Below are 25,873 nucleotides of genomic sequence, written 5' to 3'. Positions count from 1 at the left end.
CTAATATCATATTTAGTGCTTCTCTTCTACTTCCTAGTTCATTGCGTGGTGCCTGGGGTCTTAAAAGCTTGCAAGCAGACATCCAAGACACAACAATTAGTCTCTATTCACCTGGAGCAACAGAAAAAAGAGAGTCATTAATAGGAAGGGAAAATGGAATGTGAGGCTAATTGCCAACATGAACAATTGCCACCTTTGCTACGAGAACAGAAGAACTGGATGGTGCTCAGCTACCATTACTCAACGTTTTGATCAAAGATTGTATAGAAGAATCCTGATCAAAAGGGGGATGCAGAACAGAATTTCAAATTCTCATGGAATCCAGATTTCCTGGAGCCATGAAGGGTGGATGAACCCCTGAAACTATTTCCCTGAGGGATGCAGAACATAATTTCAAATTCTCATGGAATCCAGATTTCCTGGAACCATGAAGGGTGGATGAACCACTGAAACTATTGCCCTGAGATAATCTTTAAACCTTAAACCAAAAATATCCCCTGAAGTCTTCTTAAAACCAAACCATAGTATAGCTTAACTAGTAAAGAATGTCTGCCTTGAACATAGTGCTCTTTTAAGAACTATCTTTGTGGGATCAAACTGACAACAGCAACTTGAGAGACTGATAGGAAACTTAGAGGGTGAGTTTGTTAATGGAGGAGGAACAACTTGGAAAAGGAAGGTGAGAATGGTTGCACAACTCGAAGACTAATCAATGTCACTGAATTGTACATGTAGAAATTGTTGAATTGGTGCATATTCTGCTGTATATATTCTTAACAACAACAAAAATATTTTTAAAAAATCAAATAAGGCATCAAATTTAAAAATGTAATGGAATTCTGGAATTACTCCACAGTTTTTAAGACTAGGAAATGCAGAATTCACCCCCCAGGGATAAAGTTAGCAAAAGTCCCAATGTCTATTCTCTCCTGGAGCAATGTCAAGTCACATCCTACATTTTCGTGTTGTCGCCACTGCATGTCTAAACCAATCTTTTTTCACCATGCACCCCAACACAGTTGCCTCTCATAGCCCTGCCTGAGTTATACTATCGCTCAGAACCCTGGGGGTAAGCCAAAATCTGAGTGACATTAGGTAGGGGACTATAGAATGGGGAACCAATTTGCCTCTCTCCATTTTCTAGCATTGATATCTTACACATACCATATGGTTTTAAATTTAAAGTATCCCAGAAACAGGCCTTGTTATCGAAAGCAGATTGAAAAAATATGCAGACAAGTCAAAATACTTGCATTAATGAAGCCTTATGGATTTACACCATATCAAGAGAAGTTCCCCAAAGGCAGAAGGACTCATCGAATCTATTTCTTCTTACTCATTTCCTCTGGAGAAGCAGCTTAGAATAATTCAGGCAAAAGGCCATGAAATAATTGCATTGGTAACAGGAATCTGGTCAGAAAAGTAGAGGGGAAATTGCTAAATTAAACTCTACCTATGGTGCTTTCTTAGGGAGTCACATGTCATGTTTTGTTGTAGGTGGTTTTTCCCCCCCTTTACTTAGGAGGAAAAATCTATTTTCTTAAACTTTTACTTAAAAATTCACAGGCTAATTTAATGGTGACTCATTAGAGCAAATAGACTAAGAATCATCTCTTACTTAATTTAAAAAATTTCATATTAAAAATACATTTTGGAAGGTTGTAGTTCCCAGTAGCTTTTCCTGCCAGCAAATCTGCTAGATACGTACCGTGCTACGTGGCTGTAGTTAGCTAAAAGTCTTATGTCCCCACGAAGTGGTTGGGCTTAATTGCAGTCACCCCATCAGTGTCAACATTGAACTTTTCCCCTCTATGTTTTTCTTCAGCACTGCCTGGAAAAGTCTAACTAGTTGTAAAAACAATCAAAATGAGTAACACTTTTCAGATGCTGCTTTCAAAAACTGGGTCAGAGACCACTGGGGTATGTCCTGGCTCCCTGAGGCACAGGGGGGAAAAGTGACTACAATGGAATCAGTGAGGAAAGTAACAGAAGCTAAGAAATGAAGAAAAGAAAGAAAAAAGGAAGGGAGGGTAGAAGAAGTAAGGTTAGAAAAAAGATGAAGGAAGATAGCCAAAAGTTATTAAGAGAGAAAATTAACTGTGGAAAAATAAGGAAAGGGAATAATATTTACATAAAAGTGCCTGGGGTAAGCAGAAAAATTGGCTTGTTTAAAAATTGTGGTTAAACCTAAAAGGCATAAATTTTCATAAATTCATATGCATTCCTTTTAAAAATCCCTAGTGTCTTTGGAGGATGCTAAAAAAACAACTCATTATTTTGAAAACTGGTAAATAAAACAGGGCTTTGAACTGGTTGGAAACAGTTCAGTCATGGTTGACGGGAAGAAAGGCAGTGTACTGACTGCATAGCAACCAAATCTCTTGCCCCTTGGATTTCGATCTGAGTAGGAAACAGCAGTGCCTCGCTCAAAGACGGCGGCGACACATTCACAGCAGCACAGTCGGCTGCCATCTTTAAGCGGGGCACCGCTGTTTCCTACTCAGGTCAAAATCCAAGGAGCAACACATTTGGTTGCTATGCAACACATACACTGCACTTGTTCCCATTGGCCATGACTGAACCGTTTCCAACCAGTACAAAGCCCTGAAATAAAGGCAACAGAATCAAGAATTTATCTAGTCATTTCTATATAAATTATATATCAAGGTAAGAAAATACTAAAGAAGCCAAGCTTCTCTTTGTAGAAGTATTCTGGCTAATAAGTGAAAAAGGAATAATAGAATATCACCATTTTGTAACCTCTAATGATATGACATATGCAATGCCAGATATTAACAACAACAAAAAACAAAACAGTTGCCACTGAGTTGATTCTAAATCATGGTGATCCTATGTGTGTCAGAGTAGAACTGTGCTCCATAGGGTTTTCACTGGTTGTGACCTTTTGAAAGTCTATCACCAGGGCTTTCTTCCAAGGTGCCTCTGGGTAGATTTGAACCACCAACCTTTTGGTTAGTAGCCGAACGCTTAAAAGTTTGCTCCCCCCAGGAACTCCTACACTAGTTATTAGCTGCCTTCTAATAAAAGTATACAACACTGACCAAAAAATAAAACAATACTGAATCAGATCAAACCTCTTGATCTAACTTCCAATTTACAGGGAAAAAAAGGAGGGCACAGAACATGTTAAATGATGGCAGAGTCCTGACTGTAAAAACTTGATAGGACAAATGAATTGAACACTTCAGTCAAAAGACAGAGATTGTGAAATTGGAGAATACAGAGTTGTTGGTTTTTTGGTTTTTTTCTTATCCAGCCTTCTAAATTAGTTCTTACCATAAACTCTTCAAAGATACAAATAGCTAAACGTAAAAGGATGGAAAAAGGCACACCATGCAAACAGTAAGCATAAGCATAGTGGAAAGGCTAGAAAAATAGTGGGCAAAACAGATTTGAAAGCAAGGAGTAGCACCAGAGATAGAGCAGGAAGCTTCATAATGATAAAAAAGTTAATACATCAGAAAGACATACATATTACAAACTTATATGGGCCTAATAAAGGGGCTTCAAGATACATGATACAAAAACTGACAGAAATAAAGGAAGAAAATAGGCAAGTCCACAGTCACAGTTGGAGATTTTAACACATCTCTCTCAATAACCGATAAGAGAAACTAGAAAAAAAAATCAGTAAGAATACAGAAGAACTGAAATGACACTATCAGCCAGCCATAAAAACTTGGGAACAAAGAACCACAAAGATTCTAAAATAAGAAGAGTGGGTGGGTTGGTTAGGCATTTATCTGCCTCCTCTGCTAAACCAGTTCTTTAAGTACTGCTCAAATTTAATGACAAAGCACAGGTTTGCCACAGATGTGAAGAGAACAGGAGAGGTGTTGAGTGTAAGGGAAGAGGGATCCATCTTTTGAAGGAGCTGTGGTGGCAGAGTGGTTAAGCGCTCAGCTGCTAACTGAAAGGTCTATGGCTGGAGCCCACCAGCAGTTCCACAGGAGAAAGATGTGGCAGTCTGCTTCCGTTAAAGATTACAGCCTTAGAGACCCTATGGGGCAGTTCTACTCTGTCCTATAGGCTCACTAGGAGTCGGAACTGACTCGACGGCAATGGGTTTGGTTTTTGATCCATTTTTTATTTATACAGCTTTTAAACCCAATTAAGTTTGCAAAAGCCTTTTTTCACATGCATGATCTCATTTCATCCTTACACTATCCTTTGAAAAAGACAGCCCAAGTCTCCTTACCCCCATTTTACAGATAAGAAAGTCAAGCTCAGAGGCTGACTTGCAAAAAAAACAGAACTGCAAGTTTGCTTCTAGATCAAAGGGTGGGCATATTTTCAAGATCACCTGAGTGAACCTTCTGGGAATGCAGTGAAGTAGCAACCATTTGTTCTCTTGAAAGTAAAACTTTCCCAGTCTGTCCCAATGCATAAAGCAATTATTTAAAGAGTATTGGCTCCTCAGTTAAAAATTAGGCTTTATTTTCACCGACTCCCTAAAATGACATATTCAGATTCATCAGGTTGGACTCAAGACAGTTATAAATGTTCACCCTGTGTCCAAATAGCAACCTAGAAGGAACACTCCTTGATGGATTCCTTGGCAAACTCAGTAAGTGTTGACTATTCCTGATTTTCCATAAAAATTTATGAACTTGTGGTTTAGAAACAAATTTCAAAGTTAGAATTCTGTCTGCAGAAAATAGGCAGATTTACTCTTCCAATGGACAAAACATAGACATTACAAAATGATTTCATTACTGAATTTAGAGGATAAATGTCAGAGTAAAACGACTTTGTTCCTTGGTTTGAACCAGAATGTTTAAAAATAAACATGCAATTAAAATATGTCTTAGGCAAGGACTGGTTATTTAGATATTGTATACATGTTTTATTTACACCCCTCTCTGATCCACTGAAGCATATTTTCTTTTAGTTACATGGGAGACCATTTCACTAAGGCTAATGGTGGTTTTATCTAGGGGGGAAAAAAACTACACGCACATCAAGGAACATTTTTAAGCTTCTTGGCAAAACAAAAAATGACTTGATTTTTTAGTTCCAATTGTTTTCAATTTTTTAACGTAAGGTCAAATGTTGTAAAGTCTGTTCAGATTTTTATAGAACCTGAGTGAATAAAAAACACTGAGGTAAATCACTAAAGTAAACTGGCTTTTTTTTTTTTTTTTTGCAAATCATATTTATTAAAAAAGAAAAGAAAAACGCATGTTCTCCTCAGCAATTAGGCCAATGGGCTCCTCCACCAGGTAGTCAGTTCAGTCTGAGGTCAGCAGACCGCCTACACAGGCTCGAAGAGGCTCTCTGGTGTCCACCAATGCTGCCTGCATGCCTGCTGTGGACGTCCAGTGAAAATAGTCGCTCCACACAACCATAAGACACAGGACTGATCTGACCATTATATTTCACACAACCTTTGAAGGAACTATCAAACAATGACAGCCCAATTACTTGTGGCTTATTTTTATTCTGAATCAATAAACCTAAACATGAAGGTCTCCACAGCCCATTATGCCTTAACTGATCCATCTAGCTACCCATGAACGTCTACTAAAGGAAGGTGTTAAGGCAGCATGTGCTAAGATGTATCACTAGTTCTAAAAATAATTTGTAGGAGACAGACATGAAACTCAAGTTCAGATGTGCTTAACTACTGAGGTGATTACTCAAGTATGAAGAGGTCTTTTCAATGTACAACTGATTTTTAGCCAAATATACTTTCGAGACCTTCATTTTTATTTTATAAAAGTGGGCTAAGTTGTATGAGTATCTAAAGGCGGCTGAAAAACCACGACTGCATGTTTTTTAAGCCTAAAAACAACCAGGGAATGGAGCCAAACATGAACACTTCAGCAGAAAGGTAATAAACGGAAAGCCAAGCAGGTAATATACTGAAGAATGAAGAAACCCCATATAATGTATTTTGCTGCCTTCAAAACAAAGCAAAAAATTCAAATTTTATAAAGGTTAAAAAAAAAATGCAGTTAGGTGTGTATGTCACCCCAAAAGATCTCGTGGCTACAAAAGTTACCATGAGGGTCTTCTGAACGGTTAAAACCTGATGCTCTGCTACCACTCGGATTTGCCTTCAATTTTAATAACTGATAGAAATTTCTTACCAAGGCCTTAATTTTTGGCATAAAAATAATTTATAAATCAGAATCACAAAACTAGCATCTCCATTTTAATCTCCTAATTTATGAGAGAAAAAATATACAGTCGTTAGTTCTAAAAAAGCCATTTAATATCTTACCCCAATTACTTTTCTAGGAAGAAGGGGGAGTAGGTGGTTGTAACTGTAGTAGAACACAATGTTTAGAACAATAGAAAACATCTGGAAACAAAGATCAAAGGCCAATAAGTATTCCATCTTACTTTCATGAAACACAGGAAAACGGGGAAAATACTGAAACTATTCTGCCATACCATGGAAATACACAGTAGCCATGATCACTTCCTGGATTACTCTTTGGATACTTAATTCAATTGGCCTTAATTGCTTATAAAGTGTGCAAGATAATTAGGGAGAATCTGTCTTTAATTCAGCTCTGAAAGAAGCATGAATGGATATAAACTCTAATCACAGACCACTGTGGATCATTAGAGCAATTAAGAACACAGCTGCCAGTCTTTAAAACCTTTCATACAAATAATCTGCTAACCTTTGGACCCAGGTTTCAGACTTGCAAAAACTTTGGGGTTCTTAAGGGCAAGTGAGAGCTCATTGAGGAAGGAAATAAAGTGGGAGTCTCTCTCAGATTTCTTTGACTCAAAAATGACAACAATGGTAAAGTGAGGCTCTGGGCGGGTGAGGAAGTAGGTGCTCTGGACTTTGTCATCATAGAAGTGGACCACTTTGTCCAAGCTGTTCAGGTCAGATGTGCGGTCCGTCATGATCATGATGACATTGGGCCAGTGCATGACAGGTCTGTCACTGGGCAGGGACACCACAGCTGGGTACTGGTCCACACCCTTAGGGGCCTCTCTGTAGGAATGCGGGTGGTGGTAGCCATGACCCTGAAAACTCTCTGAACCTCGGTTGTCAAAAATTAAGGACACATTGGCAGCATCATATTTCCTGATGAAGCTGGAAATCTTTCCAAAAAGATCTGGGTTAGCTTTTGCAGTCAACGTTTTCATTTCTGAAGCACTTGTTTGTCGGCTCAGTGCCTCATGAAAGTAAAAGCTAAACTTGGCAAGGAGCATGTTCTTGAGTTTCATCAGCCAAAGGAAAAGGTGTGGGGGCTGAACGGCCTTCTGAGACTGCCCTCCAAACAGATGTTTCTTGGTCTCCCGCTGCTTCTCAAAGATCTGGCCCCAGGTCTGCAGCTTGGTGTGGGCACTGTGTAAGTTAACCAGAGACGAGAGGAACTTCCACTCTGAGACCTGAGCCTGGGCCTTCAGGAGATGACTCAGGACGTCGACCTCCAGCTGGAAACTGCTCTCCAAGGGGCTGAGAATTGGGTGGTGAAATCTAAACGAGGAAGGGAAATTGATAGAAGTAAGTGGAAATGGCACTCCATGTTGATTTTTCTACCCTAAAAAAAACCAATGTAATCAGTCAAATATTATACTTGGGGGCAGAGGGAAAAAAGATGAAAGAATTCCATGTTGATTCATTTAAAAAGTTATTCGGACATAACTTCACCATTTCAGGATTATGTCAACATAATATTCTCCTGTAGAAATAGCCTGAAGTTTAAAAAAAAAAAACAACCAGTAATGGCTATCTTCTTTTCAAATAAAGAGAAATTAAATTGGCTAGTAATTCTTATTTTATTTATTCTGGGTATTGTATCTGGGTATCTGACTATTATCATCATCTAAACAAGGAACCCTCTTTACAGGATGCAGTGCTGAAGAGGTACAGGTAAAGAAAAGATGACTAAAACAACTGTGTAATGACATGTAATAAACTCATTTCATCTTCACAGTAACTCCATGAGGTATTATCAAACCTATTTTGCAGATGAGAGTACAGACTATAAAGCTGTATCTGAAACATAGCAGATTATCAGTGTTTATTAAAGGAGTATAACATTTATGAGAAAGTCTCAGTCTTGGTACCCAAATTCCCTTCATATTTAATCGCAGTAAAAAAACAGTAGCCAAACAATAAATATCTAACATTTTCCTTGTTCTTAGGATAAAATCCAAACTTCTTAAAAAGACCTATGAGGGGCTGGATGATCTTGTCCCTTCTGATCTTGAGCCACATTCTCATCCTTTTCACTTTTTCCAGACATTAATTAAAAATGTAACGATGTTACAAAGGTCAAGGTAGTAGAGCAACTGCAGTCCCACTTGTTCTAGACAAAGTGTTTTTAAAACTTTTTGACCATGATCTACAGTAAGAAATACACTTTATTGAGACCAAGTGCATACAAAGTTTTATTTCATATTTAGACTTACTATGCACAATGTACTCTTGCTATTTTCTATTATACATATATTTTTTTTCTTTAAATGAATTCCAATTCACAGTGATCCTATAGGACAGGGTAAAACTACTCCATAAGGTTTCCAAGGCTGTAAATCTTTATGGAAGCAGACTGCCATATCTTCTTCCTGCACAGTGGCTGGTGGGTTTGAACCACCAACTTTTCAGTTAGCAGCCAAGCACTTAACCACTGCACCACCAGGACTCCTTGCTTAAACGGATTACTACTCACTAATTTTATGACTCATGGATTGCTACATGCTGTTTGTAAAATGGAGCCCTGGTGGTGCAGTAGTTAAGAGCTGTGGCTGCTAACCAAAAGGTCAGCAGTTCGAATCTACCAGCTGCTCCTTGGAAACCCTATGGGGCAGTTCTACTCTGTCCTTTAGGGTTGCTATGAGTCAGAATCAACTCTACAGCAACAGGTAACGAGTTTGTAAAATACTGTTCTACTTCACAGGTAACAGCAATATTGAGGTAAAGGGGTGCAATGGGGGAGTATCCTCCCTCCCAGGCAGAAGAAGAAGAAAAGGCAGTTCAAAGATGCTGAAACAAGGGAGAACATGACCTTTTTTTGTCAATACTTCTGATTCTTCAGGTCTCCTCTTAAGATTCACTTCCTTAGAAATGTCTTCTCTGTTAACCTCAGACTAGGTCAGGTCCCCCAGTTATATGCTCTAATTTGTTAATAGCTGTCTTCTCCTTTAGTAGTTTGACTATATAGTTTATCAGGGAAACTGAGACATATGGTCACCCTAACTTTAAGCTATTCCATAAGGGAAAGTAATATCTGCCTATTTCCTTCACTCCAATAACTCTAGAATACATGGCATATGGTAGAAATACAATCAATGTGATGGCCAACTATGTTAAGATTTGAATCCTAGTCTCTACTCATTCTGTCTGTTATTTATGATCTAACTGAAGTTCTGTAACAATGGAATAGAATGACTAAGGAGAGTCCTTTCTGTATGGACCACTTAGAGCTTTCTTGTCCAATCTCTTCATCTCTTCCTTCTAAGGAATGCCCAGGGAATTTCAGTGTCTACCTGGCCCTGGTGCACCCTCCTTATCAAGGAGCCTGCATAAAGCCCTTACACTGTTCCTGAAGATCCAAAGCACCTGCAGAGGCTGCAGGAATCATCTTGGCAAGTGACCCCGTTTTAAAAGTGGGTGGAAGAACCTAGCACTTACTGAGTATACCTTATGCCCAGGCACCATGTCAGATGATACACAGGACTGAGCCCACTTAATCTGCTTCACTGTCAATGAGACAGGAGCTTTTCACACAGTTGTGTCTTGGCCCTCCCCTGCCCTCTTTTTTTCTTTTTTTCTATCGTGCTTTAAGTGAAAGTTTACAGTTCAAGTTACCTTCTCATACAAAAATTTATACACATATTGTTATGTGACCCTAGTTGTTCTCCCTATGTGACAGCACACTCCTCCTTTCCACCCCCGATTTCCCGTGTCCAGTCAACCAGCTCCTGCCCCTTTCTGCGTTCTCATCTCGCCTCCTGATAGAGGCTGCCCATTTAGTCTCATGCAACGACTCGAGCTAAGAAGCACACTCTTCACAAGTATCATTTTATGTCTTACAGTCCAATCTAATCTTTGTCTAAAGAGTTGGCTTCAGGAATGGATTTAGTTTTGGGCTAACAGTCTGGGGGCCATGTCTTCTGGGGTCCCTCCAGTCTCAGTTGGACCATTAAGTCTGGTCTTTTTACTAGAATTTGAGTTCTGCACCCCAGTTTTCTCCTGCTCTGTCAGGGACTCTCTGTTGTATTCCCTGTCAGGGTGGTCACTGGTGGTAGCCAGGCACCATCTAGTTCTTCTGGTCTCAGACTGATGGAGTCTCTGGTTTCTGTGGCCCTTTCTGTCTCTTGGGCTAATATTCTCCTTGTGTCTTTGGTGTTCTTTCTTGGCCCTTTTTGGAGAAGAAAATGCTGGCTATCAATTAAACAATTAGAAAACAAATGATCACAAGTATATCTACAGGGTTTTTTTTTAATCTATTTAGGCACTAATTAAGAGGTTATGGTTACAAGAGCCCACACTAGATTAGACATTCTAAAGACAGAAAATGATTATCATGTGATAAATAGAATGTAGTTTTTAATATTCACAATAAGATAACACATTAGTTTTTATTTTACCCTCAACATTCTTCAAGATGGAGATACTAAACCATTAGTGGAGCTCAAGTATAACAATACAGCCAAATAATCAGAAAGATAGGTGAGACTCAAATCTTCTAGCTCAATGTGCTTAATTAACTAACTAACTTAGGACTCTTCAAACAGTGTATGTTTTAGAATAAATATTAAGAGAGTCTAATACACAGGTACACACACACACATCAATATAGCATAAGTCTCAAAACCTTTGAATTGTAAGAAAGGCTCCTACCACCTTAACTTTTAGGCCCCCTGACACTTCTTAGGAGAGTTACTATCACACAATTCTATAATCACAGCTATCAGGAAAATCTGCCAAGGAACTACTAGCACAGTCAGACAGGAAAATGGTATGGGGTTGGAGAAAATTCCACCACAAATAACACTACTGTTATTTTTCTACTGCTTTCTGTTGGAAATCACCATTTATATCCAACGCACTCCTTGAAAGAACATGAATTCCCTGCATAAACCTTCAGAAAGAATTCTGAATGAGCTCTTCCATAAACATATACTAAACGTATTTAAATGCTGAACATTTATTAAGAATGAAAGTCAAAGCTATTTTTCATCCCTAAGAAGAGCTAAAAAATTCATGTTAATGTTAGTCTGCCAAGGCTTTGAGATTAGCATTATGATGTATCATTTCACCATTTCCACTCTGCTGTGTGCCTCATAGTTATTCACAACTCATTTTATAGGGGATTTGTTAAACTTTGTTAAAGGTTGTAATCCAAAAATACACACCTCATCTACTGCAGCAAGCTTGAAAGAGTCTGAATACAGAATAAATTGACAACTATTTACAGAGAATAGCTGCTCTAATTATAGTCAGGACTAAGAAAGGAAGGGAGGGAGGAAGAAAGAAAGAAAGGAAGAAAGGACAGAGGAACCCTCTACAGAATATAAAATAGGTTCCTTTAATATTTTAATGAAGAAAAAGGCAACTCTACTACAGAAGCACTACCTCTCTTCTTCACAAGTCTGCACCTTACAAAAAAAGTATACTGGCCATATGCATATGAGAAGACCAATTAAAAAGAAATCTGTAACCCCTTTTCATTTAACTAGTTTATTAGTTCTTAGATAAAAATATATTTAGGATACAAACATAAATTATCCAGAGATTTGCCCTACATACCCTTACATGGCAGAAGGAAGTATTTATCCATTAAAAACTCCATTGCCATCAATTCCAACTCAAAGTGACCCCACAGGACAGAGTACAACAGCCCCACAGGGTTTCCAAGGCTGAAATCTTTATGGAGGTCTTTTGCTGCATATTTGCCCAATGCAATGCGTCATTTGATTTCTTGACTGCTGCTTCCATGGGTGTTGATTGGGTGATCCAAGTAAAATGAAATCCTTGACAACTTCAATCTTTTCTCTGTTTATCATGGTTACTGCTCCAGTTGTGAGGATTTATGTTTTCTTTACGTTGAGGTGTAATCCATACTGAAGGCTGTGGTCTTTGATTTTCATCGGTAAGTGCTTCAAATCCTCTTCACTTTTCAGCAAGCAAGTTGTGTCATCTGTGTATCACAGGTTTTTAATGAGTCTTCCTCCATCCTGATGCCTCATTCTTCTTCATATAGTCCAGCTTCTCAGATTATTTGCTTAGCATACAGATTGACTAAGTATAGTGAAAGGATACAACCCCGACACACACACCTTTTCCAACTTTCAACCATGCAGTATTCCCTTGTTCTGTTCGAACAACTGCCTCTTGATCTATATACAGGTTCCTCATGAGCACAATTAAGTGTTCTGGAATTCCCATTCTTCTCAATGTTATTCATAATTTGTTATGATCCACATAGTCAAATGCCTTTGCATAGTCAATAAAACACAGGTAAACATCTTTCTGCTATTCTCTGCTTTCTGCCAGGATCCATCTGACATCAGCAATGATATCCCTCTTTCCATGTCCTCTTCTGAATCCAGCCTGAATTTCTGGCAGTTCCCTGTCAATGTACAGCTGTAACGCTTTGAATGATCTTCAGCAAAATTTTACTTGTGATATTAATGATATTGTTTGATAATTTCCACATTTGGTTGGATCACGTTTCTTTGGAATAGGCACAAATATGGATCTCTTCCAGTTGGTTGGCCAGGTAGCTGTCTTCCAAATTTCCTGGCATAGACGAGTGAGTAATTCCAGCACTACATCCTTTTGTTGAAACATCTCAATTGGTATTCCGTCAATTCCCGGAGCTGTTTTTCGCCAATGTCTTCAGTGCAGCTCGGAATTCTGCCTTCAGTATCATCAGTTCTTGATCATATGCTACCTCCTGAAACGATCATACGCTACCACCTGACTCAAGTCATGGTGTTTTCAATTGCCTCATATGCATGTGAAAGCTGGACAATGAATAAGGAAGATCGAAGAATTGATGTCTTTGAATTATGGTGTTGGCAAAGGATGTTGAACATACTACGGACTGCCAAAAGAACAAACAAATCTGTCTTGGAAGAAGTACAGCCAGAATGCTTCTTAAACGCGACAATGGTGAGACTTCATCTCACATACTCTGGACATGTTATCAGGAGGGATCAGTCCCTGGAGAAGGACATCATGCTTGGTAAAGTAGAGGGTCATCAAGAAAGAGGAAGACCCTTAACGAAATCGACTGACACAGTGGCTGCAACAATGGGCTCAAGGGTAACAACGATTATAAGGATGGTGCAGGACCAGGCAGTGTTTCATTCGGTTGTACATAAGGTCGCTATGAGTCAGAACCGACTCGACAGCACCTCACAACAACAATCTTTACAGAAGCAGATTGCCACATCTTTCAACCAGGAAGCAGCTGGTGCGTTCAAACCACTGACCTTTTGGTTAGTAGCTGAGTGCTTAACCACTGTGCCACCAGGGTTCCTTGGAGGTATTTAAAATGGATACTCTTAAGAGTGTACAAATAAAAGAACCGTTTAGAGGAAGGAAAGACTCCTTTTCGTTGAAAGATCGTGGAGGCCACAGAGGAAATAGCATTTGAGTTAGACCAATGAAGCTGCCTTCTTACTAACAGTCTGTCTGCAACTTAAAGCATTTGATGGGCGGTAGGAGCCCTGGTGGCACAATGGTTAAATGCTCAGCTGCTAAATAAAAGGCTGGCAGTCTGAACCCACCCAGCGACTCCAAAGGAGAAAGACTTGGTGATCTGCTCTCATAAAGATTACAGCCTAGAAAACCATATGGAGCAGTTCTACTCTGTCACATGGGGTTGCTATGAGTCAAAAACGACTCAACGGCACACAACAGTAGCACAAGAACTTGAAAAGGTTTAAGTTTGGACAAGATCATACAAGGCCTGGAGTCTTCACTGCTAAGATCCATATGTGTATCAAATACTTAGAGTAGAATGCTTCCCACAGAAATTGTACTGGTATTGGTTTTGCTTATGAAATTTTCAGTGGGCAATAATTAACCTTGTTGAAATATACACACACAATTAACCAACAGTTTCATTAACAGTCTTAGTCAAATCATCTTTTTTTAAAGGAAAAAGGCATAAAGTCCAAATTGGTGAGAATTCTGTCAACTGAAGCATTCAGGTCAAGAAACTATGCCTCTAAAATGTAAACAGAAATTTTATATAGTTCAATTTTTTTAAATGTTATTTAAATTCTAGCTGTAAAATTATAATTAAAAATTAAAGAACACCGAATGGTGTACTATTTCTATACAAAAGGGATTTTAAAAGTAGTTGTTTAAAATACATAAATGATAGCTCATTTCTTTCTTTAAAGGCATTACTTCTTAAAATCACATAGTGATTTAGAAGAGTGAATATTAATTCGCATTTATAATCTATTTTTCAGTTTTGTTTTAATCATGAAACAGAAAGATTAGTCAGGATTTTCTTTTACACTCATGTACAAAATAGGTGAATAAACTAAAAACAAATCCTACAGAATCAGAAAATGTTCTATTGATACTTCCTTGAAGAAAAATCCCAAGTTCTACCTCCTCTCAAAAGTATTCAAGGAATAGCAGACATACTGACCTTGTATGAGCTAAATTCATGTTTCTCCTACTAAATGGCACAGACTGAAAATCCATTTATGATTAATTATCTTCACTTTGAAATGCAGTATCACAAATGACTATGATTCTTAAGCAAGAATTTACACTTGCTTAATAATGTAATAAGCATGCAGAAAAAGGAAATCATTAACACTACTCTACTCTGAATACAACTGGCTTCCAGAAGAAAAAAAGAAATCATGCTTTCCATGTGTAGTGCAATGAGTCACTTTTATATGGCCTTTCTAGCCATGGTCTTGTAACTCCCACAAAATGATTAGGTGGGACTATGCAAATAAGGTGTGTAAAACTCTTACCAAGATTGGCTGGATATGCAAATAAGGTACCTGTGGCCCACCAAGGGAACTAGTCACTTTTGCCATGCTGCTAGGCTTAAAAAGAGCCAATCCCAGAGGTTGAAGGGAGATCTCACTACCACTAAGAAGAGGATGGAGCAGACTGCGCCCTTTGGACCCATGGTCCCTGTGCTGAGAACATCCTAGACCCAGGAGACAGAGCTGTTTAACACCAGACGGCTGTAACACTGGAGGTGGCAGCAGCACCAGCTGGCAGTGGCACAAGACCAGCAGAGGCACCGGACATGCAGATGTCTGCAGTGGGCTTGCTGACTCACGGAGCGAGAGAGCTGAGTGCCTTTGGGTGGGAGGCTTGCTGGAAGAGTAAGGTGTCTCTGGGCACTTGCTGGCAAAGCTAGGCTTGCTGACCCACAGAGCAAGAGAGCTCAGCATCTTCAGGTAGGAGGCTTCCTGGCAGAGTGGGGTGCTTCTGGGCACTTATTGGCAGAGCTAAAAAGCTTTGTGACACTTGCCCAAGCAGGGCAGAGGCCAGGCCCGAGCAGGGACCTAGGCCGAGAGCAAGGGCCAAAGTAGAGAGTGACGGCCAAGGCCGAGAGGGAGGCCTACTTGCCTGCAGGCATGGCGGAGAAGGGGCTGAGAGGTTGGAAGCTGTCATGACTGACAAACTGTATCCTATCTCCTGAGTTGTTTTTGTTACTTCCGAGTTGATCCTGAATTCTAACTTGTTACTTCCCTAATAAACCCCATAATTGTGAGTATAGTCTGTGAGTTCTGTGTGGTCATTGCAATGAATTATCAAACCCAGCAGAGAAGTAGAGTGCTGTAGTGGGGGACGGCTGGTGTCAGAACTGGTAACAAGGGGTGGAGAGTGGCGGTATGTCTGATCTACGCCTTAGGAACTAGCCTTGGGCTGATACTGATCTTGATAATTCTCATCTTTCCCCCTGAAGTTAGACAATGTCTGATGCTGCCATTTTACACCATGCATTTCTGAAAGCAGATTGGACATCTGCAATAACACACTGGATCTGCATCTTAAATCAGGGCCAGAAGTTTAGACTTCATGCTACTCATCAATCTTGTTAATTTTTTAATACAAATGCATTTCATTGATTTGTGAAAAGATGAAACTATTCACAAAATTTTTCGTAAGTGTTCTGACATGGATCTGATATACTGGGGCACATAAACACTCCATGAAAGATAAATTGGGTACTATGGGAAGAAGACTAAATCTTTCAATACAATAAAATACCAAAATATGAATTATTTCTCTAGAATGCTATGCCCACAAAAGAAATGTGTCTGATGTAGCACAGATGCCAAATCAAAAAGTCTATAGAAAAAAGGATGTTACCTTGGCAAAGGGAAAACCATGTTAATTTATACTTAAAAGAATCTCACTTCCCAAAGAAAACCAATATATTGTACAGAATTTCAATTATCAGAATGCTTTAACTAAGGAATTCATATTGTTTAAATTAACCCAAATCTCTAACTTAGGTAATTTTCAGGCTAGGGCATCTCTGTGATCAGTAATTCTCTATTAATTAGAGAAAGGCAGCAAAACACCTATTGACCATATGTTATATTGCAACTCAGCTCTGTCAGATTCCATAAATATCCACTCAGGACAACGGGTTAAACCCAAGTACTGCCCTAAGAGCTTCAAGAATGAAATCTGGAAATAGGTGATGCTTGTATTAACATGATCATGATGAACATAATTAATATCACTGAATTGTACAAGTAAAAAATGGTGAAATGGCAAATTTTTTGTTTTATATATATATATATCCTACCACACTAAAAAAGAAAAATGAAATCTGGGCTGTCATAGACTGAACCGTGTCCCCCAAAAATATCTGTCAACGTGGCTGGGCCATGAGTCCCAGTACTGTGTGATTGTCCACGATTTTGTCATCTGATGTGATTTTCCTAAGTGTCGTAAATCCTATCTCTATGATGTTGATGAGATGGGATTAGCAGCAGTTGTGTTAATGAGGCAGGACTTGATTTACAAGACTGAGTTGTGTCTTGAGCCACTGTCTTTTGAGATATAAAAGAGAGAAGCAAGCAGAGAGACATGGGGACCTCATACCACCAAGAAATAAGAGCCAGAATAGTGTGTCCTTTGGACCTGGGGTCCTTGCGTTGGGAAGCTCCTAGAAGCAAAGACGGAGAGAGAGTGAGCTGTAACTCTGAAGACAGAGAGAAGCAATGGCAGGAGAGACCCAACAGCAGAGACCCAAAGATGGCATGATGGGCTTTCCAGCCCATGGAGAGAGAAAACTGAGTGACTTTGGGGAGAGGTCTAAAGCCAGGGAGAGACATGCATGTGAGCATGGCTGGGAAAATGCTGGCCTGATGGAAGAACTGTATCCTGAGTGTTCCTGATCCTGAATTGTAACTGTTACTTCTCTAATAAACTCCCTAATCGTGAGCATGGTCTGTGAGCTCTGTGTGGCCACTTGCAATGAATTATTGAACCCAGTAGAGAGTGCTGTGGGAAGGACGGTTGGTGTCAGAATTGGTAAAGATGGTGGAGACAGGAGGCTTGTCTGGCCTCTGCCTCATGGGAGTCAGCCTTGGGCTGTTGATCTTGGTTCTCCCCACTTCTTGTGTGGTTGGAGGAGATCAGACACCGCCCCCACGCCGTTTTTACAACACCCCGAGCAAACGTGAGTCAGCACTGACTGGACAGCAACGAGTTTTTTTTTGTTTGTTTGTTTGTTTTTTTCTGTTTAAGCAAACAATAGGGTAATCTCAGATGGCAATAAGTGCTATGCTATAAAGAAAATAAAACAGGGGAATAGGATAATGACTAAAAGGGGGATGGTACTGGTAGGATGGTGAAGGAAGGTTTCTCTGATGTTTGAACCAAGACCTGAATGATGAGAAGACGACTAGGGCAAGAGTGTTTCAGGAAGAGGGAACAGCAACTACCAAAACCCTACTAGGCCTTTTAGTATTCTGGAAACACAGTCTCATCTCAAAGCATCTGCCCCCTTCTTTCCTGGCTTTGTTTTCAAAATACTTGGTCCCTAAAAGTTCACCTCAGATTCCACCTCCTCCATGAAGTCTCTTTTAATCTCCCCAGTTTGCCCTCTTCCCCCAATCCATTAATCAGATGGGCATTATCCTTCATTTGGGACTATAAATTAATATATCTACCATTTTTCTTTAAACAAACATACTGGAACTCATTCAAAGGAGTGTTAGCCTTCAAATTAATCATTTTTTATTCGGTTCAACATACAATTATTTAGCACTTACTATGTGTAAGGCACTATGCCAGGCTCTGGGACACAAAGATAACACTGGGACCTTCACTTCAATTATGTTCACAATGCTTCTGAAATTCTTTTGGTATTGCTTTTTGGGTCAGGCAGTGAGCCACATATTACAACTAGTTTCATTTCTTTATAAGCAGCAATCACCTTCAAACAAAACCAGTTTTCCACATGATCCACATCTTTTTTAAAAAAAAAATTAGATTTGGCTCCAAATGACCTTCTGACTATTCAAAAAAACTCAAGTATGCCTTCATCACATGCAGAGTTACCTGCCTCCACTAAGGAAATGTAAAACAAACCCAAAAACATATTCCATAGGCTCTGAAAGCAATTCCAAAGGAGTTTCCAACACAGTTAAGTAAGGACTACATCACCGAAGTGATATTTTGCAAGGGACAACGTTTATTTGAATAGTAGTTTGCTAAAAATCACATTATCTTATATACAACTCTCTAGTTGTTCTATGAACTCCTTCATAAGCAGCATAACCCATTATAATACATCTTTTAAGGATTACTTCATTCTCTGTCACTCCCTATTGCTTAGAGAAGTATGTGGCATAGTGCTAAGCCCAAAGAAGATAACTAACATGTACTTGTTGATTAATTAATATTTATAAAATGTAATAAAGTTATTTCTCCTTCACAGTTATTCATCACAGATTTTCATAAGAGTGTGGAAAACAACTCAGACCCCAAGTGGGGCTGAGAGAGCTTCTGAGTTCTCTCCCGCCCGCCCTCCTCACCTACACTGACCTGGAACTGTATTTCTTGAGGATGGTGTCCAAAAGGCCAATGAGCTCTTCAGCATTGATGAACTTCTGTGTGCTGAGGGTGTACATCTTCTCATAGAAGTCTGCAATCTCCATCCGAGCCTGAACAAAGAAGCAGAGCTGCTCTGACAGGTGGGAAAGGAGTTCTTCCACATGAGGAGCGGTCCCACCCAGGGCACCACGGCCAGTCACCACCTTCTTCAGCTCATTTTGCAGAGAAGTATAGATGGTGCGGATAGAATCCTTCCTGCTGAAGAAAGACTGGCCCCCTGGTAGGTAAATGACATAGTCATGTGACAGGTAAGGAAGAGAAACCAGAAGTACAAAACACCTCCCAGGATCCCAGAGGATCTTCCCTTCTGAACCTGCTGAGCTTAATGAGTTTTCACCAATAATATTCTCTGACTTCTATGATTAAGATTTAAATATTTTGTGATTAATAATTTTTACTGAGGAACAAGCTAAATGAATGCCTATTACAATTCATTAGTGTAGCACAGGACCGGTGTATGATTTTCTTACCCACCCACCAATTTTCCCCCACTCATCTTCAATGAAGATTCAAATTCACATCAGAGCATAACTAACCAAGCAAATGACATCAGCCTTGATCTAAAAAGTCATCCTTCCACATTTAGGTATTTAATACAAACACAGCACCCAAATTATGGTAAATAATATTTTTTTGCTATTCCTGGTAAATAATTTTTTTTTCCTGCTTTGGGGCTGCATATTCCTTTGAATCTTGTACTTTAGGCCATACCAGAAAACAGAATACATATACACATGTCTTCCTTACACAAGAACACAGACTACTGGGATCCTGGGTTGGGGGTGCAGGGTGGAGAGAAAGTCTTAGCAGTCTTGACAAGGTTGACAGAACAGCTTATAACATAATAAACACCAAACCGTGAATTATTAAGAGCAGCAACCCAGTATAAATAACCGCTGCTGTAACTGAGGGGTTCCAAAGAAAAGCAGCAAAACACAGAATCAAATGCATTTTTTCAGCACAAAGATCAAATGGCATAAACATCATTTCCTTAATCTGGCATCAACATATGATCAAGTTTACTCTAATAATTATTGCGCTAGCTTCACAGATGTTTTCTTAAGCAATTCTGTACTCCACCAAAGGATCAGAGGCAAGATCGTAGGAGAATGAAAAGAAACAGGGCAGGTTAAAAACAGTAATTCCTAGAATATGCAAAAATCTCAGAGATATGTGACAGTTTAGATTTTTTATTGATATATCCATAATGCTTTAACAAATGAACTACTACTCTAAACATATCAATTAGGGTTGAAAATTATTCATCAAGGCATTTGTAAGATACCCTGTTACTGAATGAACCATTTCACCATATCTAGTTAATGTTTCAAGAAATGAGTCTTACAACTTTCCCTACCAGGTGACCACATCATCCCAGTTTGTCCAGGACTCCAGATTTTAGCACTGAAAGGCTGGTTTCCCAGGAAACTCCTTACTCACAGTTTTAAAACTAAAAGTTCCACGACTGGGAGTCCCCTCAGCCCTGGGCAAACCTAGACAGTTGGTCACCCTACTTACTACTGACTCCACAGATGAACTACGAATATTCAAAAAACATTTTTCCAATATATTGTTTAAACATATTGACTAGCATTCATTTCATTTCTCCTACCAACAGCAGCAAAATCCATATGGTACAGGAAGACCGATCCTGACACCAACATCCCATACAGGACTGTACCCCGGAGTCTGCTTTCCTCCCATGCCCATTCTCAGTCTAGTTCTGCTGACTTTGTAAAGTGACAATATGGCCTCTGTGCCTAGGTCTAAGGCAAAACTTCTTAGGCTGGGAAGGTAGTATCATGTAAAACCCTAAAACTTTGGAGTCTGACATACTTGGTTTCGAATCTCAACTCCCCCATTTACTAGCTATTTCATACACAAGTTACTCAGCCACGTTAAGCCTTCCTTGTTTTTGTTTTGTTTTACATATAACTATGGCAATAGAACATCCCAGTTAATTGGCCTGATAACATGTTTAGTGCTTCCGTTCTACCTCCTAGTTCACTGTGTAGTGTAAGGGGTCTTAAAAGCTTGTCAATGGCCATACAAGGCACAACAATTGGTCTCTATTCACCTGGAGCAACAGAGAAAGAAGAGTCAGGAATAGGAGGAGGATATGGAATGTGTGGCTCATTGCCTCCATGAACAACTGCCTCCCTTGCCCTGAGACCCAAAGAACTTGACGGTGCCCGGCTACCATTACTGAACATTTTGATCAAAGATTCCACAGAAAAATCCTGATCAAAAGGGAGAAAATGCAGAATAGAATTTCAAATTCTCATGGGCCTAAACTCTCTGGAGCCATGGAGGCTGAATGAACCCCTAAAACTATGCCGAGATAATCTTTAAACCTTAAGCCAAAAATATCCCCTGAAGTCATCTTAAAACACAACAGTAGTTTAGCTTAACTAGTAAAAAAGGTCTGCCTTCAGCATTATGCTCTTTTAAGAACTATCTATATGAGATCAAACGGGCAACAGCAACTTGGAAGATTAGATAGGAACCTTAGAGGGCAGTGAGTTTGTCAGTGAGGAGCTACTCAGAAAAGGAGGGTGAGAATGGTTGCACAACTCGAAGAATGTAATCAATGTCACTAAATTGTACATGAAGAAACTGGTGTATGTGTTGCTGTGTGTATTCTCAACAATACAAATAAAATTTAGAAAAAAAAACTATGGCAACAGAGCTGCTATGAAGACAAAATGAGGTAATGTATAGTATGCAATGTGTCTGGAACAAAGTACATATTTAATAATGCTAATTCCTTCCCCTTCCACTATAACTGGTAAAAGAAAATTTAAACTTCTCAATAATATGTAAATGAGCTTCTGAAACTCTATGGTAAATTGGGAACTTCAAGCACTAGGAAAACAATAGCTGTCTATTTGACAGATAGCAAAGTGACCTCAGCTGTTAAACAGGGTAGCCTTGGTGAAAATTTTAACTCTGGGTCAAAAAAGGATACCTTCTTTCATCAGATTACCCTTATCTGGGGGAGTGGAAACACCACATAAATACAAGTAATACTTTTTAAAGCTTATCGATAAACAGTATGTGAAACCATGTAAAACAGCACTATAAGGAAGGGAGAGACCATCAATCCATTCCTTTTAAACAAGTCTCTTTTCTCAAAGCTTCAAGAAGACAATCCTATCTATTGACTGCACTGGCTAAGAATATCCAAAGGAGATCTCCTTCATTCATGTTGGGAAACAAGGGATCAGAGATACCCGACTTCTTTCACTTTTCAAAAAATTTTTTTCTATTTTTATTGTGTTTTAGGTGAAAGCATTTTTCAATTCTTTGAACTTATAAACTGTAATTATTTTTAATTATTTCCAGAAGTCTCTATGAAGAATCATTATTTCTCAAGACTTCAGCAGTTTATCTCACATGATAAAAATGTGAAGTAACAAATATATTAAAGGAGTATGCAAAACATCTAATCAAGCATTTTACTCAACAACTTCCTGCTAATGATAATCTTTAAACATCAGTTTTCAGGTCTACTAAGCTAAATTCCAGCCACTAGAGATTGAGGAAACGCCAATAATGAGACAAAGGAAAAAAAAGTATGACCTTCTAAAACCTTCCACGGCATATTTTAATCACTGATCCTTCCCCAAACAGGTATTATTCTCTGTTCAAAAGGAAGGGAAGGCTCCAACAGAACGGCCCCACCCCAAGTTTTGCAACAACTGAGCCAAGACGGGAACAGAAGGCTCCCTGTCAGGTCTGTCCTCTGTGAAAGGCCCAAGCTTGCACCTATAATCAGGACCCACTGCTAAGGCCTCAGATAAACACCAGCCATAAGAGTGAAGAAAAAAAAACAAAAAAACTCACTTTTCTGAACCATGTTTTAAATTTTTTTAAAGTAAACATAAACTTTTTGGTTTGCATTTTAAAGAAAACAAACTTTCTAATTAGCAAGTAGTTGAAGAACATGGGAATGTTTTAAATGGCAACACAAAAACGTTTTCCAAAAAATGGAGTCATGTGCAGTCATGTTGTAAGCACCCTGATATCACACACATTCCAGTACAAAAAAGCTGTCAGTTATTTGCAAAGTTAAAATTTAAATTCCAAAACTTATATTTATCATACACGTAAATAAGTTATGAGGCATCAAAGTTGTATATGCCTTTTTCAGAATGGTTACTCAGAAGTGGTGAGATTACCTGGGAGCTTGAACAGTGCCTGGGCATGTTTCACAGTGTAAAGTGCTCTGTGGGTCAACTTCCACGGGCAGCCCTCAGGCTCACTGATGCCAACTGGTGTTCAAGCAGAACTGATGACTTTAGTCAATAAGGGCCACTTCACAGAAACCAAGTCAGAGACACTGAGGGTCTTATACACATGATTCTTACAGATAGGCAGCCAATTCTGTTTTTAAAAACCTGGGTCAGGCAACTTAAACTGTTGTTGTGTACCGTCAAGTCGATTCCAACTCACAGCGACCCTATAGGACAGAGCAGAACTGTCCCATAGGGTTTTCCAGGCTGTAATCTTTACAGGAACAGATGGCCAGGTTTTTCCCCCAAAAAGCCACTGGGTAGGTTCGAACCGCCAACCTTTCGGGGGTTCATAAATAGGCTTTAGGAAATCCAACTGAACTCTCTCAGATATGCAAAACACATATATTTTTCTGGGGAGTAAGCACCCATCTTTCATCACATTCCCCTAAGTGAGCTAAAAAAAAAAAAAAGTTAAGCAGCACGGCACTGGGGTCAATCACCATTCTTTGCAAGGTGGAGAAATCTGAAAACCACCAAAACTGCAAAAAATTATCCACCTTCAATTTTACAGCTGGAGTATTCCCCATCATGAAGTATTACTGATCTATAAATCACATATTATATGTAAACTATAATATATGTATGCATCTTTTGATAAATCATGTGGATACACCCAATCTAATAGTTCAAAGCCAAGTGTTCTGATTTGGGCTGTATCACCTACCCACACAACTGGATATACTCAATATGCCAATCTGCAGAAAGAGGAATAGTAACTCCTCAAACAACACTGCAAATTTGTGAGAGGTGCCACTGTAAAATGGGGAGGAAAAAATACACGAGCTGGAACTATCTGACCAGTTTTTGCCAATAAATCAACAGAGTTATTATTTGAATAGCTACAGTAGAAGCTAAGCTCTCAGAAAGTCCTGCCCCTTTGAGTGTTTACTAAAAGCTCAGTAAAATGTACATGGTCACCTTCAGACAATATAAAGAAACTGGAGGAAAAATCAAAATGGAATCTAGATCCAATTTTACATTTCTATTCTCTATACTGTATATATGTATCCTTAACACAAGATCCTGTGCCTCTAATAATTAAAGGGTCTAAAACAGGCCGAAGTACTACAACGACTCTAAAAGCTCTGTGATTCAAACATGCTATTATTGATAATTATTACTCTAAGTAGTAATACTTCGTGTGCATAGCCCTTGGCTTTTACATAGATTATTTCCTTCTTATCTAATCATACTAATTGTTTTTACTGGTAGTGAAAATCAATTGCATCAGCTGTTGCATCTTACTGATTTTCAGAGACAAGAATTATTATGGGGTGGTAGAGTGTTTACCATTTTCCCCTTAAGTCTCCTCTGGCTACCGTCAGGCATATTTCTTGCCTTCTCGGCTCATTATTCATTAATATGTTCATTCAGTAAATATTTATTGGGAGATAGGGTAAGACACGATCTATAACTCTCCAAGGCCTTAACCTTAAGAGGCCAGACAATAGTGTTCATTAACTAGGTGGTGTTGCCAAGTTTTGCTCCTCTGGCCGCAGTGTCACTGGGTAGAAGAGCGAGATGGGCTTAGTTATGGCACCAATCCATGCACAGGGTAAAATGGATAAAGCAATCGGTTTGGGGCACAGCCCTGCGAAAGCATCCACCCGGTCCGCCAATCTATCAGCAGCGAAGGCCGGTGGGCGGGGTTTGCGGAAGCCAAGGGAAGGAAGAGAATGGTGGGAGGAAATCTTAAATACAGAGTCGAGTGACAGGAAACAAGGAACCCAAGCCACTGCCGAACGGGGAATGTACCCGCTTTCCTTCCCCCTCAAGGGGCACGGGGGCGGGGCGGAGGTACCTAGTTTCTGCCCCAGGTAGGTGAGGCTGTGATAGACCTTCTCGGCCGCGGCCAGGTGGGCCAAGGCCGCCAGCAGCGACAGCCAGCTGCCCCCCGAGCTCTTGTTGGCCTCTCGTTCCTTCTCCACATTGTCCTTGGCCTTGTCGTAAGAGAAGATACCCAGGTGAGAGAAGAACGTTTCCAGCACCGCCTGTTCCACCGGGACCGGGGCGGCCAACGGGATAGACTCCCCCATGCGAGCTGCGCTCCACCTCCACCCACGTGGCTCTCCTCTCCCGCGCACTTCCGGGTTCTGAAGGAACGAGCATGCACACAAGCGTGCGTGCGCGTGACCGCCTCAAACGACAGGCCCGTGCGCGCGCCGCCGGCTGGACCGCTCCGGGCCTTAGAGAGGATGTGGGTGAGGTGCAGGAAAGAAAGGAGGTGACTCCGGAGCTCGTTCGGCGCTTCGGTTCCTGAGCTCTGACAATTTAAACCCTCGGGGTGGAATAGGAGGCGGCCAACTCGGTGCTCCGTGGAACTGACTGCGTTCAGAGGTGAGCTGAGATGCCCCTCCCTGTGAGACTGCGTCAGTGCTGATGACGACACGCTTACGTGACGTCAGTTATTGCCCTAACATCTGTTCTGGGCTCGCCATGGGTGGGAGGTGAGATTTGTGCGCGGAGCTAGGCTCGCTCTCACAGCAGGGACCGTAGTCAGTTC

The 25,873-nt window shown here is 40.0% G+C and overlaps 1 protein-coding gene across 2 annotated transcripts; it reads right to left on the bottom strand.

The window, feature by feature from the left end:
- Positions 1-763: 763 nt before the first annotated feature.
- Positions 764-25,568, bottom strand: KICS2 (KICSTOR subunit 2). Of its 2 annotated transcripts, XM_004381552.3 has the most exons (4): positions 25,172-25,568; positions 19,004-19,289; positions 6,657-7,468; positions 764-1,410 (listed from the first exon to the last, which is right to left on the bottom strand). In XM_004381552.3, the coding sequence occupies exons 1-4, from the start codon at positions 25,404-25,406 to the stop codon at positions 1,337-1,339; spliced, it is 1,407 nt and encodes a 468-aa protein (XP_004381609.2). In that variant the 5' UTR covers positions 25,407-25,568; the 3' UTR covers positions 764-1,336. The 2 variants fall into 2 exon arrangements, with proteins under 2 accessions (XP_004381609.2, XP_023591880.1); XM_023736112.1 differs by lacking the exon at positions 764-1,410 and having other exon boundaries at positions 5,150-7,468.
- Between the last annotated feature and the right edge of the window lie 305 nt (positions 25,569-25,873).

Source organism: Trichechus manatus, unplaced genomic scaffold (assembly GCF_000243295.1).
Source record: "Trichechus manatus latirostris isolate Lorelei unplaced genomic scaffold, TriManLat1.0 scaffold00086, whole genome shotgun sequence".
Taxonomy (NCBI): domain Eukaryota; kingdom Metazoa; phylum Chordata; class Mammalia; order Sirenia; family Trichechidae; genus Trichechus; species Trichechus manatus.
Note: the sequence above shows the minus strand (reverse complement) of the source record. Positions and strands in the feature narration are given on the sequence as shown.

Excerpts from the sequence above, each read along its gene's own strand:
- KICS2 (XM_004381552.3), bottom strand. The coding sequence starts at position 25,406 with ATGGGGGAGTCTATCCCGTTGGCCGCCCCGGTCCCGGTGGAACAGGCG. Across the intron at positions 19,290-25,171 it reads CTACCTGGGGCAGAAACTAG|GGGGCCAGTCTTTCTTCAGC; the intron begins GTACCTCCGCCC and ends TTTACCTACCAG. Across the intron at positions 1,411-6,656 it reads TCTGAAACCTGGGTCCAAAG|ATTCCTGTTACCAATGCAAT; the intron begins GTTAGCAGATTA and ends TTTTCTGACCAG.